Genomic DNA, 15,484 nt, shown 5'->3' with positions numbered 1-15,484 from the left:
GGTCCAGGGAAGTCTGATGGCAGTGGAAGCGGATTGACTTGAAACTTTCCAAAGGGAACTTGATATGGAAGGCACTCCCTCCCCTCCTGCCCAGCACAACTTTATGCTGCTCCCTGTTGAATAGCAAAACAGCCACAGAATGACATATGTTAGTTTGGGCGTGACATCAAATCTACACAGAAGAACCAAGAACATAGAACAGTACAGCACAGAACAGGCTCTTCGGCCCACAATGACATAGCTAATCCCACCTACCTACAGAATGCCCAAATCCCTCCATTTTCCTCTCATTCATGTGCCCATCCAAGCCCCTCTTAAAAGCCCCCAATGAATTTGCCTCCACCACCCTATCTGTTCTGTTCTGAACCTACCCCCTCTCACCTTTTATGCATGCCCTCTGGTATTGGATCGCTCAGTAATGGGAAAAAGATCTCGCTTGTCCACCCTATCTGTGCCCCTCATAATTTTATACACTTCCAACAGATCACCCCTCAGCCTCCGCCACTCCAGAGGAAAGACCCCAAGTTTGTCCAGCCTCTCCTGATAGCACATGCCCTCTAATCCAGGCAGCATCCTAGTAAACCTCCTCTGCACCCTCTCTAAAGCCTCGATGTCCTTCCTATGGTGAGGTGACCAGAACTGCACGCAATACTCTAAATGCAGCCTAACCAGAGTTCCACCGGAGAGATACAGGTCTAACGCAGGCAAATAGGACAAGTGTAGATAGGTGTCATGGTTGGCATGAACAGGTTGAGCCATAAGGTGCATTTCTGTGCATACAGCTCTGTGACTCCATGAGGGCAGATGCATCGGACACCACCACCCTGATGTTTCCTCACCAAGTCATGGAGATCCTGACTTGGAAATATATCGTTGGTTGTTCATTGCTACTGGTTCTAGACCCTGGATCTCCCTCCCCATCAACATCTTCCCCAGAGGGAGTCTAGCAGTTCAAGAAGATGGCTCACCACACCTTCTCTAGAGCAAGTGGGGGTGGGGAATAAATGTTGGCTTTGTCATCAATGCCCACTTCCCGACAAGAGAATAAAATAAAATATTTGCATGTGCGATACTTCACACTATTGCCAGGATTGAGGGCAGAACATACAAGCCCTAGCTTGCTCAACCTCTCCTCATAAGACATGCTCTCCAATCCAGGAAGCATCCTCGTAAATCTCCTCTGCACCCTCTCTAAAGCGTCCACATCCTTCCCATAATGAGGCGACCCGAACTGAATACAATACTCCAAGTGTGCTCTAACCAGAATTTTAGGGAGCTGCAACATTACCTCATGGCTCTTGAATTCAGTACCCCGAATAATGAAGGCCAACACACCATACACCTTCTTAACAACCCTATCAACCTGCGTGGCAACCTTGAGGGATCTATGGACGTGGACCCCAAGATCCCTCTGTTCCTCCACACTGCTAAGAGTCCTGTCATTAACTTTGTATACTGCCTTCGAATTCGATCTCCCGAAATGTATCACTTCACACTTCTCCGGGTTGAACTCCATCTGCCACTTCTCAGCTCAGCTCTGCATCCTATCAATGTCCTGTTGTAATCTACAGCAACCTTCTACACTATCCACAACACCACCAACCTTTGTGTCATCTGCAAACTTACTAACCCACCCTTCCACATCCTCATCCAAGTCATTTATAAAAATCACAAAGAGCAGGGGTCCCAGAACAGATCCCTGCGGAACACTACTAGTCACCAACCTCCAGGCAGAATATGCTCCATCTACAACCACCCTCTTGTCTTCTATGGGAGAGCCAATTCTCAATCCACACAGCCAGGTTTCCCTGGATCCCAAGCCTCCTGATTTTCTGAATGAGCCTTCCATGAGGAACTTTATCAAACGCCTTACTAAAATCCATGTACACCACATCCACTGCTCTACCTTCATCAATGTGCTTTGTCACATCCTCAAAGAATTCAATCAGGCTCATGAGGCATGACCTGCCCCTCACAAAGCCATGCTGACTGTCCCTAATCAGCCTGTGCTTCTCCAAATGCCCATAAATCCTGTCTCTAACAATCTGCTCCAGTAATTTGCCCACCATTCAAGTAAGACGCACTGGCCTGTAATTCCCAGGGTTATCCCTACTTCCTTTCTTAAACAAAGGAACAACATTTGCCACCCTCCAATCATCTGGCACTACTCCTGTGGCCAGTGAGGATGCAAAGATCATCACCAAAGGTGCAGCAATCTCTTCCCTCGCTTCCCGTAATAACCTTGGATATATCCCGTCCGGCACCGTTGACTTATCTATCCTAATGTTTTTCAAAAGTTCCAGCACATCCTCTTTCCTCACATCGACATGCCCTGGCGTATCAGCCTGTTGTACGCCATCATCACAAATATCAAGGTCTCTCTCTCTGGTGAATACTGAAGCAAAGTATTCACTAAGTACCTCCCCTACCTCTGCTGACTCCAGGCACATGTTTCCTCTTTGATCCCTGATTGGTCCTACCCTCACTCTAGTCATCCTCCTATTCTTCACTTACATGTAGAACACCTTGGAGTTTCCTATAATCCTACTCACTAAGGTCTTCTATTGCCCCCTTCTAGCTCTCCTAAGTCCATTCTTAAGCTCTCTCCTGGCTACCTTGTAACTCTCCAGAGCCCTGTCTGATCCTTGCTTTCTAAACCTTAGGGAAGCTTCTTTCTTTCTCTTGACAAAATGTTCTACATCTCTTGTCAACCACAGTTCCTTCACTCTACCATCCTTACCCTGCCTCAATGGGACAAAGCTATCCAGAACCCCATGCAAGTACTCCCTAAGTAGCCTCCACATTTCCATTGTGCACTTCTCCAAGGACATCTGATCCCAATTTACGCTCCCAAGTTCCTGCCTGTTAGTATCATAATTCCCCCTCCCCCAGTTAAAGACTTTCCCATATCATCTGCTCCTATCCCTCTCCAAGGCTATGGTAAAGGTCAAGGAATTATGGTCACTATCTCCAAAATGCTCTCCCACTGAGAGGTGTGAAACCTGATCAGGTTCATTGCCTAGTACCAGGTCCGGTATGGCCTCACATCTAGTCGGCCTGTCCACATACTGTGTCAGGAATCGTTCCTGGACACACCTGACAAACTCTGCCCCATCTATCCCCTTTACAATCAGGAGGTGCCAATTAGAGAAGTTGAAATCACCCATGACAACAACCCTGTTATTTTTGCACCTCTCCAAAATCTGCCTCCCGATCTGCTCCTCAGTGTCTCTGCTGCTACTGGGGGGTCTGTAGAATACTCCCAGTAGAGTGATCGCTCCCTTCCTGTTTCTGACTTCCACCCACACTGACTCAGCAGACAATCCCTCCAGGACATCCTCCCTTTCTACAGCTGTGATACTGTCCCTGATCAGCAAAGCCACTCCCCCACCTCTTTTACCTCCGTCCCTGTCCCTTTTGAAACATCTAAACCCCAGAACATCCAGCAGCCATTCCTGCCCTTGTGACAGCCAAGTCTCTGTAATGGCCACCACATCGTAGTTCCATGTACTTACCCACGCTCTAAGTTCATCAGCCTTGTTCCTGATACTTCTCACGTTAATGTAGACACACTTCAGCCCATCCAACTGACTACAATTTCAACCGCCTATCCTTCCTCACTGTCTGTCTACACTCTGCATTTACTTGTACACTAAATGCACCAACCTCTAATCTATCACTTGGGTTCCCATCCCCCTGTCAAACTAGTTGACAGCTGGTTAACTGGAGGAGTTTTAAAACTGTTTACTTTTACATTTATTTGATTTAATTACCTTATCTGCATTAAGTTATTTAAAGTGTCCTCTAATCGTTTTGTGTTTTTCTTACTTCTAAAAGAACTTAATAATATGGTTAATATTGAAGTTTATACACATTGGACATTTAACCTCTAGAAGCAAGCCATGGGGGCAGGGCTTAACCAGCTGTCAGGGTAAGTTTTAGGCGGGGGTTAAACAGCTGTCAGACCATGTTTGGGGTGGGGCTTAACCAGTTGTCAAAGAAAGTGTGGGGGTGGGGCTTGGGAATGGGGAATACCTTGCAATGCGTTGGGCCTCACCCAGTACGTGAGCTTCTCACCTTTAGGACACCCCATCTGGGAACACACTCTGGCCGAGAAGGGTTTAACGGGCAGGTGACTGGGAAGTCTGGGTAGCTCACTGCTCAGCAGAAGATCCAGGCCGTGCCCAATGTCCAACTCTGCTGGGGTGCCTATCACATGTGCTACTATGGGACGGTACTGTTCGAATGACAGGCAATATTTCTCTGGGATCAAGTGGAGAAGGAAGGCCATTCAGCCTCTCAAGATGGTTCTGTTGTTCAAGTGTTGATCTGGGTTGATCATGACTTTAACCTCATCCGCCCACCTTAGTTCTCTGACTTTTAATGCTTAACAGAAACAGTTTGTTCTGAGTATATCAGAGAGTTAGAGCTATTAGGATATGAGACCTCGTCCCAAAAATATGTCTGAGCAGCATTGGCAGAGACCTGAATGCAGATCGCTGGCTCCTCCACATGGTTGCAAGATGAACAGCACCCAGAGCGGACATAGTTCGCCGATCCCTTGCTTACCCTCGCTGACTTCAATGGGGACACTTGATCTTTTGGTAACATTTTCTCCTAGTTTTAATTTCCAGCGGAGCTTGACTGTGGCTTTTCCTGTTCGCAGGGCTGGTTAGTGAAGTTGAACTCGGAGCACAGTCTGTTATTTACCAGGTGTTAACAGCAGCATACATGGTAAGGCTGACATCCCTCTGTGAATGAAGTGCATACACAGACACAGCACTCAGAATCAGAATCAGGTTTATTATCGCTGATGTATGTCATGAGATTTGTTGTTTTGTAGTAGCAGTACAGTGTAAGACATAAAGACATAAAAATTACTATAAGTTACAAAGACGAATAAATAGGGCAAAACAGGAATAACAAGGTAGTGTTCACGGGTTCATGGACCGTTCAGAAACCTGATGGCGGAGGGGAAGAAGCTGTTCCTGAATCATTGAGTGTGTGTCTTCAGGCTCCTGTACCTCCTCCCCGATGGTAGTAACGTGAAGAGGGCATGTCCCAGGTGGTGAGGGTCCTTAGTGACGAATGTCGGCTTCTTGAGGCACTACCTCTTGAAGGTGTCCTCGATGGTGGGGAGGGTTGTGCCCGTGATGGAGCTGGTGAGTCTACAACCCTCTGCAGCTTCTTGCAATCATGCACATTGGAGCCTCCATACCCAGCGGTGATGCAACCAGTCAGAATGCTCTCCACTGTACATCTGTAGAAATTTGCAAGAGTCTTTAGTGACATGCCAAATCTCCTCAAACTCCTAATGAAATAGAGCCAGTGGCATGCCTTCTTTGTGATTGTATCAATCTTATTTTCATGTAAAATACCTGCAGCTTTTAGAGCACTACACTTGAGTCCTTAATCCCCAGAACCAACCCTGCCTTTGAAAACAGTGGTCAGTATAGTATAGTATTGGTTTATTTTCACATGTACTGAGATACAATGTGAAAAACTTTGCATATCATCCAGGCAGATCATACATAAATACACTGAGGGAGTAAAAAGAAAACAGAATGCAGAATGTAGTGTAACACGAAAAGCACAGGAGGAACTCAGAGGGTCAGGCAGCATCTACTGAGGGAAATGGACCCATTTCCCTCCACGGATGCTGCCTGACCTGCTGAGTTCCTCCAGCACTTTGTGTGTTGCTCCAGATTCCAGCATCTGCAGTCTCTTGTGTCTGTAGGATAAAGTGTTACAGTTATAGAGAAAGTGCAGTGCAGGTAGACAAATAAAGTGCAAGGGCCACAACAAGGTAGATTGGGAGATCAAGAGTTCATCTTTAGTGTATGAGAGGTCTGTTCAAGTGTCTGATAACAGTGCGATAGAAGCTGTCCTTGAGCCTGGTAGTTCATGCTCTCAGGCATTTGTCTCTTCTTCCCAAATGGAGAGCAGAGAAGAGAGAATGACCGGGGTGGGAGGGGTCTGAACTGGGCCAGTCCTGTGTAAATAAATGTACCTCCCAATGTATAGTGTGTATTGAGCAAGCATGTGTGTGCTGGAATAGGAACATTAGAACATAAGGGTCTGCACAACAAGTGAGACTCCACAGCTCTCTGGGATGGAGAAATCTGGGTAAAGAAGTTTCTTATTTCTGCCCTAATCAGCCTTATCCCAGTTGGGACCCTCTAGTTCTAGATTCCACAGCCAGGGGAAACATCCTCCCTGCCTCCAGCCTGTCCCAACCCTTTAAGAGTTTTGGAAGTTTCAATGAGATCTCCTTCACTCTTCTAAACTCAAGAGAATATAGCCCTAGTCTACACGATCTTGCCTCTCCATCCCTAGAACCAGTGGTGATGGAGGATTAGGTCAGGTTAATTAGGTTGGAAACAAAGCCCCGCCCACCCCGGACATTCTCTCTTCTCCCCACTCCCATCTGGCAGAAGACGCAAAAGTCTGAGAGAACGTACCACCAGACTCAAGGACAGCTTCTACCCCGCTGTTATCAGACCCATGAACAGACCTCTCATATGCTAAAGGTGAACTCCTGATCTCTCAATCTACCTTGATGTGGCCCTTGCACTTTATTTGTCTACCCGCACTGCACTTTCTCTGTAACTGTAACACTATATTCTGCATTCTGTTTTCCTTCTGAATGACCTCGATGTTCTTATGTGTGGAATGAGCTGTCTGGATGGCATGCAAACTTGTCACTTTATCTTGGTACATAATAAACCAATACCAATTCCAATTCCGGCAAGTTATCTGACCTCGGTCATGGTTTCTGTTTCAGCTCCTCTGTGATTCCTACATTACAACAGTGCCTGCATTGGCAACCTGCTGTTTTTGGGACCTCCTGAGCTTGTGAAAGGCACCATATAAATGCAAGCCCTTCTTGCGTTTACTCTGAAATGGGGAGCAAAATTGATAAATGGAAGATAAATACGGGCACATGGATGGAAGAGCTGATGATGTTCTTTGCCCTACAGATCCCTCTGGGATGCAGTGTGGCTGCAAGCGTCCTTGTTGGTAACGCATTGGGAGCAAGAAATCCAGAGAAGGCTCAGAACTCAGCTGCAATCGCCCTGTGCTTCATAGGTGAGCTGCCGGGCCATGGTTTGCTGTGTTATGACAGAGTTTGCACAGTGGTTAAGTTCCTGGTTTACGCTGATGATCATAGGTAGCCTGGCACAGGAGGGAGAGCTGCTGCCTCACCGAGCCAACGACGCAAGTTCAATCCCGACATTTGGAACTTGCACGTTCTCCCTGTGGTCGCATGGGTTTCCCCAGGGTGCTCCGGTTTCCTCCCACATCCCAAAGGCGTGCTGGTAGGTTAATTGGCCGCTGTAAATTACCCCCTAGTTGGCAAAAGGAAGAGTTGAGAGTGTACGTCGCAGGGACACGGGAAAAAGGAAGAGGGAATGGCATTTCCTAGTTGGGAGCTAGCATGGACCAAATGTGATGATATTGAGTGTAGCTGTTCTAGAGTCCTAAACTCAAGCCAAGACCTTATAGTCTTATAGGTGTCTATCAGTACCCTCACTTTAGGGAGACTATACTTAACTACTTTAGTCTCTTTTCTGAAGGGGTCTAACTGTCAATAATCACCATTTCAAGCAGTGAGTCCCCCCCGCCAACCAAAGAGGAGAGGCTTCCAGCTAACAAAGCAGATTAAACACAGTTATTTATTTTAAGGGAGCACATTTATTTTGAGAAACAATTCTAACAGAGATTGTAATTCTACAAAGGGTTTCCAAACACAAGTACAATTCTTACAGACTAGAGAACCAGAGAAACAAAGGACCGCAGATGCTGGAATCGAGATGAAAAGCACGATGACGCTGGAGGAACTCAGCAGGCCAGGCAGCATCCGTGGAGAAGAGCAGGCGGTCAACGTTTCGGGTCAGGACCCTTCTTCAGGACTGAAGATAGGAAAAGGGGAAGCCCGATATATAGGAGGGAAAAGCAGAGCAGTGATAGGTGGACAAAAGAGGGGAGGCGGGGTGGGCACAGGGAGGTGATAGGTAGATGCAGGGAAGAGATGGTGATAGGCAGGTGTGGGGGGAGAGGGGAGAGCAGATCCACCGGGGGATGGGTCAAAGGTGAGGAGAGAGAGGGGAAAAAGGGGTAGAAAAAGGAGAGAGAGGCTGGGAAAGGGAAGAGGAGAAGAAGCGTGGTGGGGGGGGGAGTGTTGTGGGGAGGGGGGGGAATTACTTAAAATGGGAGAATTCAATGTTCATGCCGTTGGGCTGCAAGGTTCCAAGACGGAAAATGAGGTGCTGTTCCTCCAGTCGGCACTTGGAATTCTCCTGGAGGAGACCGAGGACTGACCGCCTGCTTTTCCCCACGGATGCTGCCTGGCCTGCTGAGTTCCTCCAGCGTCATCGTGTTTTTAAACTAGAGAACCATACCATCGAGTTGCAGACGAACATGTCGTCCGTCGCAGGTGGAAGGCTCTGGGGAGAGACCCTTCTCGAGTCGAGGCTGAGGAGTAGACTCGATGTCTTCATCTCTGTAACTCCTCCCACCCTCACTGCCTTCTAATATCTATACCTCCTTTCTGCCAGTCATCTAGTGGTGGTGTTTGCACAACTGCATTGACCAGGTGAAATGGCTGGAGCTTTAGGTTAACATCGACATTGTTGTTTCTTCTGACTAGGTTGCAGTCTCAGTTAAGTCAGCAATAGGCTTCCTGAGCCTGGAGAGTATTGCTTCTCAAGAAGATGGCTAAATAGTACTAGTTAAAAATAGTACTAGTTAAATCTAGTTAAAAACAGTATTCGTTCAGCAAAAGGCCTCCTGGCCCTGGATAGTGAATATCCATCGTACAGATGGACCCAATATCCTCCTTCTATGCCATAAGATGTAAGTAAGGTTCTTGCAGGAGCAGCAACGCAGGCCACCTGCATTGTTGCAAGGAAGTTGCCACGCATCGATGTTGTGCCAGTTGCATTATTCCAGCTGACGGTCACCAGGGCGTCCCGGCTTGCTAAAGGTCAGGGGACGACTCTAGACGTTCAACAGTTTCGACCAACATGCATCGACTTACCTGACTGTTTCAAGCCAATGTGCTCACACCAGCAATAAGTCTTAAGTCGAGTCTATTGTCATGTGCACAAGTACGGCGAGGTACAAGTACAGTGAAAAACTTGCTTGCGGCGGCATCACGGCCATCTAGATTCAGACAACATAGAGAACATAAATTGTCTATAAATTATACATAAATTGGACAAGACAGTGAAGGAAAAGACTATGCAAAATAAGACATCAGTGCAGAGAAAAACCTCAGTCAAGACCATGGTGGTGCAGGAGGTGTCCCGTTGCTGAGGCAGGGTTAGCGTTGTGCAGATCAGTTCAAGAACCTGGTGGTTGTAGGAAAGTAGCTGTTCCTGGACCTGGTGGTGTGGCTGCAACATTCAATAAGATCGTGGCTATTTTTCTTAAAAAAAAACAGAAAAGCTGACAAAATTCAGCAGGTCAGGCAGCATCTGTGGAAAAAGAAACAGCCAAAGCTTCAGTCTGCATCGGGTCACAGACTTGAAATGTTGACAGTTTCTGCCTCTACAGATGCTGCCTGACCTGCTGAGTATTTCCAGCATTTTCTGCTTTTATTGCAGATTTCCAGCATTTGGGTTTGCAGGGGGAGCGAAGGCAGGCAAGACATTATGGTGTCACGTAGGCCAGGTAACAGCAACCTCTCCAAGGCCTTGGTTCAGGCCAGGAATCCCATTCGGAGAGGGGTATCCCCGGCAGCCAGGGTAAACCTTGTGGCGGCAAACCCAAGAGGTGCTGTTAACGGCCAGGGGGTGTCGGCAGTGGTGAAGAAGTTGCATGTACCAGTGTCTAAGTCTGACCGCAAACCCTGGGTATTACAGTAGCAAACCCTAACTCCCATGTGTTATGGGTCAGGTCGCTATTTGGTGAATGTCCCTTTAAGACATGAACAGTAGGGTATGTAACACATGGATCAATCTCACCGCCGGAGGGTTATGCGACCTGTCATGGGAAGGCTGATACCATTGTTATGTTTGTTCTTCATCAAGAGACAAACTTTGTGTGGGTTTAACATCTGAACGTTTTATTAACCAACACCAGAGTGGCTTGCTTTCCCTCTCGTTTTACAGCCACTTTCTGTTCCCCAATGTGACCCCTTGCATCGCCTACTGGGAACTGTAGTTCTTTATTATAACTACAGAATAACACATAATAACACACCATCCCGCAAAGCGATCGCAAAGCCAAGGCTCGTCCCTATGGGAAGAGCAGTCTCTTGTTCCCCCCTCAGCTCTGGGGTCATTATCAAAGTAGAAGGCGGAATGGAGTTCACTTTGGCTAAGTAGCCCCATTGGCACTCCCTCGCCTGAACACGTGGGGCCTCTAGAACATATCCGACAACTCGACTGGTTAGGACGCAGGGCGTACTCGTAACCAAGATGTAGGAAAGTGCGGCTCTGCGCTTAAGCAAGGAACAGGCACACAGAATATCCACAACCTAAAACACATAGTGACTACTTAAAACTGTGAATAAGATAAGACATCTTTATTAGTCACATGTACATTGAAACACACAGTGAAATGCATCTTTTGCGTAGAGTATTCTGGGGTCAGCCCGCAAGTGTCGCCACGCTTCCGGCGCCAACATAACATGCCCACAACTTCCTAACCCGTACGTCTTTGGAATGTGGGAGGAAACCGGAGCACCCGGAGGAAACCCACGCAGACACGGGGAGAACGTACAAGCTCCTTACAGAGGGCAGGCACGGTTGTGTAGCAGTTAGCATAATGCTTTACAGCGCCAGTGACCCGGGTTCAATTCCGGCCACTGTCTGTAAGGAGTTTGTATGTACTCGCCGTGTCTGCGTGGGTTTCCTACTCTCACCTTTTAGCTATGCCCTCTAGTGTTTGACATTTCTACCCTGGGAAAAAGATTCTGACCGTCTTCCCTCTCATAGTTTTATAATCTCTGCTCTGTGGACTCCAAAGATCTGTGACTGCCAGCAAATGCAGCAAATCTGAAATAAAGATGGATAAAACCAAAACTAGCCACTGGCCAAGTCAGAAATGTAAAGAGAAAAGATAGACTCTGAAGATTTAGGTGAAAAACCTTCATCGGAACTCAAGAAATGTCTTTGATCTCCATAGCTGCTCACTGACCTACAATGCCTTTCCAGTTTTCATTTCCTCTAAAAAAAAATTGCATCAAATAGATGAGTTAATAAGCCTCAGGAATGTTTATAAGTCAACCAACATCACCAGAACAAATTATTTGGTCTGCATCATACAGGAAAACACTGTGTAAATCACTGGCAGCTTCAGACTATAAACAGGGACAACACTTCAGCAAAGTAGAACTTCACTAACTCGAAAGCACTTTGGGAAATCCCAAGAAGAATACCGCAAAAATGCTAAGTAACAATTTGTTTTGCATCCATTTCACCAGGGTGCTGCTCACTGCTGATTTCTACTACCCTTGGAGCTGCTCGAAGTGTGCTGGGTTATGTTTTTACCTCTGACAAGTTAGTGAGAGCAAATTTTCAAAATTCAAATTTTATTGACTATCTTTAGCCTATCTGGACGTCCTCTGACACTTTCACTCTCCCTCTCTCCATCTCCCTGTCTCTCTCTCTCTCTCTCTCTCTCGCTCTCACTCTCTCTTTCTCTTGCTCTCTCTTCGCTCTCTCTTCTCTCTCTCTCACTCGGCTCTCTTTCTCTCTCACTCTCTCTCCTCTCTTTCTCGCTCTGTCTTTCTCTCTCTCTCTTGCTCTCTCTCTCTTTCTCTGTCTCTCTCTCCCCCCCCCCACCCCCACCCCCACCCCCTGCAGGGAGATCATTCAGCTGGTTTCAGATGTGGACCCAGTCATTGCCACTTTCCACTGGTTCGAGGCCATAGCTGTGAGTATTTCAACAGGGCTGTTTGAGAAATGGAAAGAGCAATTTTGATAGAAGGTCCAGAAGGTCCATTGGTAACAGATCAATGAGGGCAGAATAGTTTTCAGTCGCTTGTGCTAAATGGGAAAAACAGTAGGATGATGAATTGTTCTCCCCTTCCAGAACCTGGCAGTAATCACTTCAGTGGAACTGTGATTTGGAACAATACTAATTTAATTCCTGCAACAGTGGACACATTTCTGTTCCACTATCTCTTACTTCAGCCAACAGACCTGATAAGTCAGCTATTCACATTATCTTTCACTAATGAGGTGACTATTGTCTCATCATGTGCACTTATTAAGCAAGGAGAGAATGCTTTCACTGTTCCAATGAACCTCGGTTTACAGCCCATCCACTGGCTCCAATAACGAGCCTGCATTGAATCTAATCATGGCATGTTACCTCCAGTGAATGGTCCCTGATGGCTCTGATAAATGGTCCACAATAATAAATGGGCCACGTTGCCTCAATAAATGGCTCATGTTGCCTCCAATAAATGGCCCACTTCAGCTGTAGTAAATGAGCTGTTGCTACAAATAGAGAATGCCAGTTTTGTCCTCAGTTAAAACATTTGCAAACTGTAAGTACTCAAAAAGAATGAAGCTGAGTTTGAATCATGCTTGAATTGTGTTAGAGCAGTGTAATCTGAAGTGAAGCAGCTTGTTGGGTTGAACTCTGTCAGCTTCTGCCCAGCTGCTGTGGAGACTCTCAGGAATGCCTTCCTTATCAGAAATGCAAACCTTTCTTTCAGGCGAGTCAGTGCAATGTCTTGGTCTTAATCACTGGAGACCCTATGACTTAACAGAGAATTGTCGGCATGATTTAATATCCCTGCGTGGAAGCAACGTTGAGAGATAATCAGCTGGTACTTTGCCTATTCCCCCTGCAGACCGTGAGTGGTGGAGTGCTGAGGGGAGCGGGGAAGCAGAAGCTGGGAGCTATCGGTAACCTGGTCGGCTTCTACTCCATCGGCTTTCCCCTTGGGATCGCGCTGATGTTTGCTGCACATCTTGGTGTCATAGGTAGGGATTAATCTGCCACATGCCCGATTTTCCTTATCCATTGTGGAGTCCTGGAACACGGAACAGGCCCTTCGGCCCACAGTGTCCATGCCGACCATGATGCCGTCTCCCTCCACAAGGTCTATATTCCCTGCCTGTTCATGTGCCTGTCCAAATGCCCCTTAAACATATTGCCTCCACAAACCTCCCTCGGCACCATGTTCTAGGCACTTACCACTCTCTCTGTATATTTTCTTTAAAATTTCCCCCTCTCCCCTTAAACCTATGCCCTCTTGTATCTGACATTTCCACCCAGAGGAAAAGACTCTGATTATCTACCCCGTCAATGCCTTACATCATTTTATACATATACTTCTATCAGTTCTCCCCTCAGCCTCCAACGCTCCAGAGAAAGCAACCCAAGTTTGTCCAACAAACAAAATTCTGAAGGGTCTAGTCCATTCAGATGAAGGGTCTCAACCTGAAACGTTGACTGTCCATCTCCCCCCACAGCTGCTGCCTGACCCGCTGAGTTCCTCCAGCGTTTTGTTTGTTGCTCCAGATTCCAGCGTCTGCGGTCTCTTGTGTCTCCCAAGTTTGTCCAACCTCTCCTTATAGCTCATGCCTTCTAATCCAGGCAACATCCCGATGAATGTCTTCCGCACCCTCACCAAGACCTCCACATCTCACCTGTAGTGTGGTGACCAGAACTGCACGCAGTGCTCCAAATGAGTCTTTCTGTGCCAGTGTACTGGGGCAAAGGTGAGCATGCCACCAATGTGTGGGATGTGGTCTGCTGTTTGTCTTCCCCTAACCCCTGGAGGGCTGTGTCTGACCTCTGCTCAGCCTCTGGTAAATTAGTTGAAGTGCAGTTTGGTTCCATGATGATCCTTCACCAGAACTTCATTATCCTTTACATTTATTCCCTTCACAAGTGGGCACCTCAGACATTTGGAACACACTTGCCAAGGCAGCGACGTTATTATTAATGTCTGCTCTCGGGCTTGGTCTGTTGGTCTGCTATTTATTGTCCTTTCCTCACCGCCCTGGAGAAAGTGCTGGTGACCTTCTTGGACCACTGCAGTCCCTGAGGGGACAACACTCCACAATACCATCAGGAAGGGAGTCCCCAAATGTTGCCCAGTGTCGACGGAGGAACGGTGAGAAGATGTGGTGGCGTTCCCAGGACGTGCTGCCATTGTCCTTCTGTAAGGTGGAGGTCAAAGTTTAGGGTGCAGGGGCTTCTAAACAAGCCAAGGCTAGTTACCACCACAGCACATTAGAGTCATAGAGTCATACAACATGGAAACAGGCCCTTTGGCTCATCAGGTCCATGCCAACCAAGATTCCCATCTAAGCTAATCCCATTTGCCTGTGTTTAACCCGTATCACTGTGAACCTTCCCTGTCCAAGTGCCTTCTAAATGTTGTTAATGTACCTGCCTCAACCACTTCCTCTGGCAGCTCATTCCATATCGGACCACCCTCTGGGTGAAAAAGTTGCCCCTCAGGTTCCTATTAAGTACCCTATAGATGATGCACACCGTATGGAACGAGTACGCGTTTCTGTTAGCTGTTACTCCGTGGGTAAAGTTCTCACCCCGTGAGACTTGAGTACAGAAATCTAAGCCGACATTCCAAGGCAGTGTGAGGGAGTTCCGCACTGTCAGAGGAGCTGCCTTTGAATAAAATCAGGTGGTTGTAAACTGATCCCTTCCAAAGAAGAACGAGGGAGGTCTTCCCCATGTGACCTGGCCAATACTGATCATCCAATCAAGATCACTAAAACATCTCATCCCATCACTGTCTCTGGGGGATCTTGCTGTGCACAAATCGGTTGCCATAGTTCCTCCTTTGCAACAGTCACTGCACTTCAAAAGTGATTTGTAAAGCACTTTGGGATGTCCCAAAAGGGATGCGAAAGGGGCTATAGAAATGCAAGTCCTTTCTCTTTAAGCGGACACTCAGGGTATCTATGGAGCAGCCCCCTTCGTCTCGGCTGGTGACAAGCCTCTTCTGTATTGTGGCATTCCTGGTTGGTGGAGGTGGGCCTGTAATATCCTGGGTACAAGCTGGTTCCCACGTAATGTTATTAATGTCACAGTGATGTCCAGTGGCAGGGCCAACTTGTCAACTAGGCTGTAGATCATGGGGTCTTCATAACCCGGCAGAAGGTCCTCTGTGTTCACTGCACTGTTCCGGCTTTGCAGGTCTTTGGTCCGGATTCTTCATCTGTGTGGTGGTACAAGCTGCCTTCTTCTTGGTCGTGATTTACAAAATGAACTGGAGGAAGGCCTCCGAACAGGTAGCTGGCCCTCCCCGTGAATGGCTGCTGCACCCCCTGACAGCTCTGTGCATGGTTTTCTCTGCTTTGGTTGTCTGCCCTGGTGCAATGCACCCACCACAACAGCCCAACAGGGGAGGAGCCGAGTTACACTGGGGGGGAACCACCCCATCCCACCAGCCCCATCCCCACCTCTCCTCACTTGCCCCTGCCCCTGTAACCATGGCTGGTCTAAAGCTTCACCATGTGGGGAGTCACAGCACCAAGCGTCCTCCAGA

At 47.5% G+C, this 15,484-nt stretch overlaps 1 protein-coding gene across 4 annotated transcripts in view; it reads left to right on the top strand.

Moving 5' to 3' along the window:
- LOC127581226 (multidrug and toxin extrusion protein 1-like) overlaps positions 1–15,484 on the top strand; it is a 59,293-nt gene that overhangs the window by 37,856 nt on the left and 5,953 nt on the right. For all 4 annotated transcript variants that reach the window (XM_052035398.1, XM_052035399.1, XM_052035400.1 and 1 more), the window contains 6 exons: positions 4,667–4,734; positions 6,981–7,089; positions 11,432–11,507; positions 11,814–11,883; positions 12,812–12,944; positions 15,133–15,227. In XM_052035398.1, coding sequence (XP_051891358.1) covers positions 4,667–4,734; positions 6,981–7,089; positions 11,432–11,507; positions 11,814–11,883; positions 12,812–12,944; positions 15,133–15,227 — 551 coding nt within the window. The remainder of the gene's footprint in view (positions 1–4,666; positions 4,735–6,980; positions 7,090–11,431; positions 11,508–11,813; positions 11,884–12,811; positions 12,945–15,132; positions 15,228–15,484) is intronic.

The sequence above is a fragment of the Pristis pectinata genome, chromosome 21, assembly GCF_009764475.1.
Source record: "Pristis pectinata isolate sPriPec2 chromosome 21, sPriPec2.1.pri, whole genome shotgun sequence".
Taxonomy (NCBI): domain Eukaryota; kingdom Metazoa; phylum Chordata; class Chondrichthyes; order Rhinopristiformes; family Pristidae; genus Pristis; species Pristis pectinata.
Note: the sequence above shows the minus strand (reverse complement) of the source record. Positions and strands in the feature narration are given on the sequence as shown.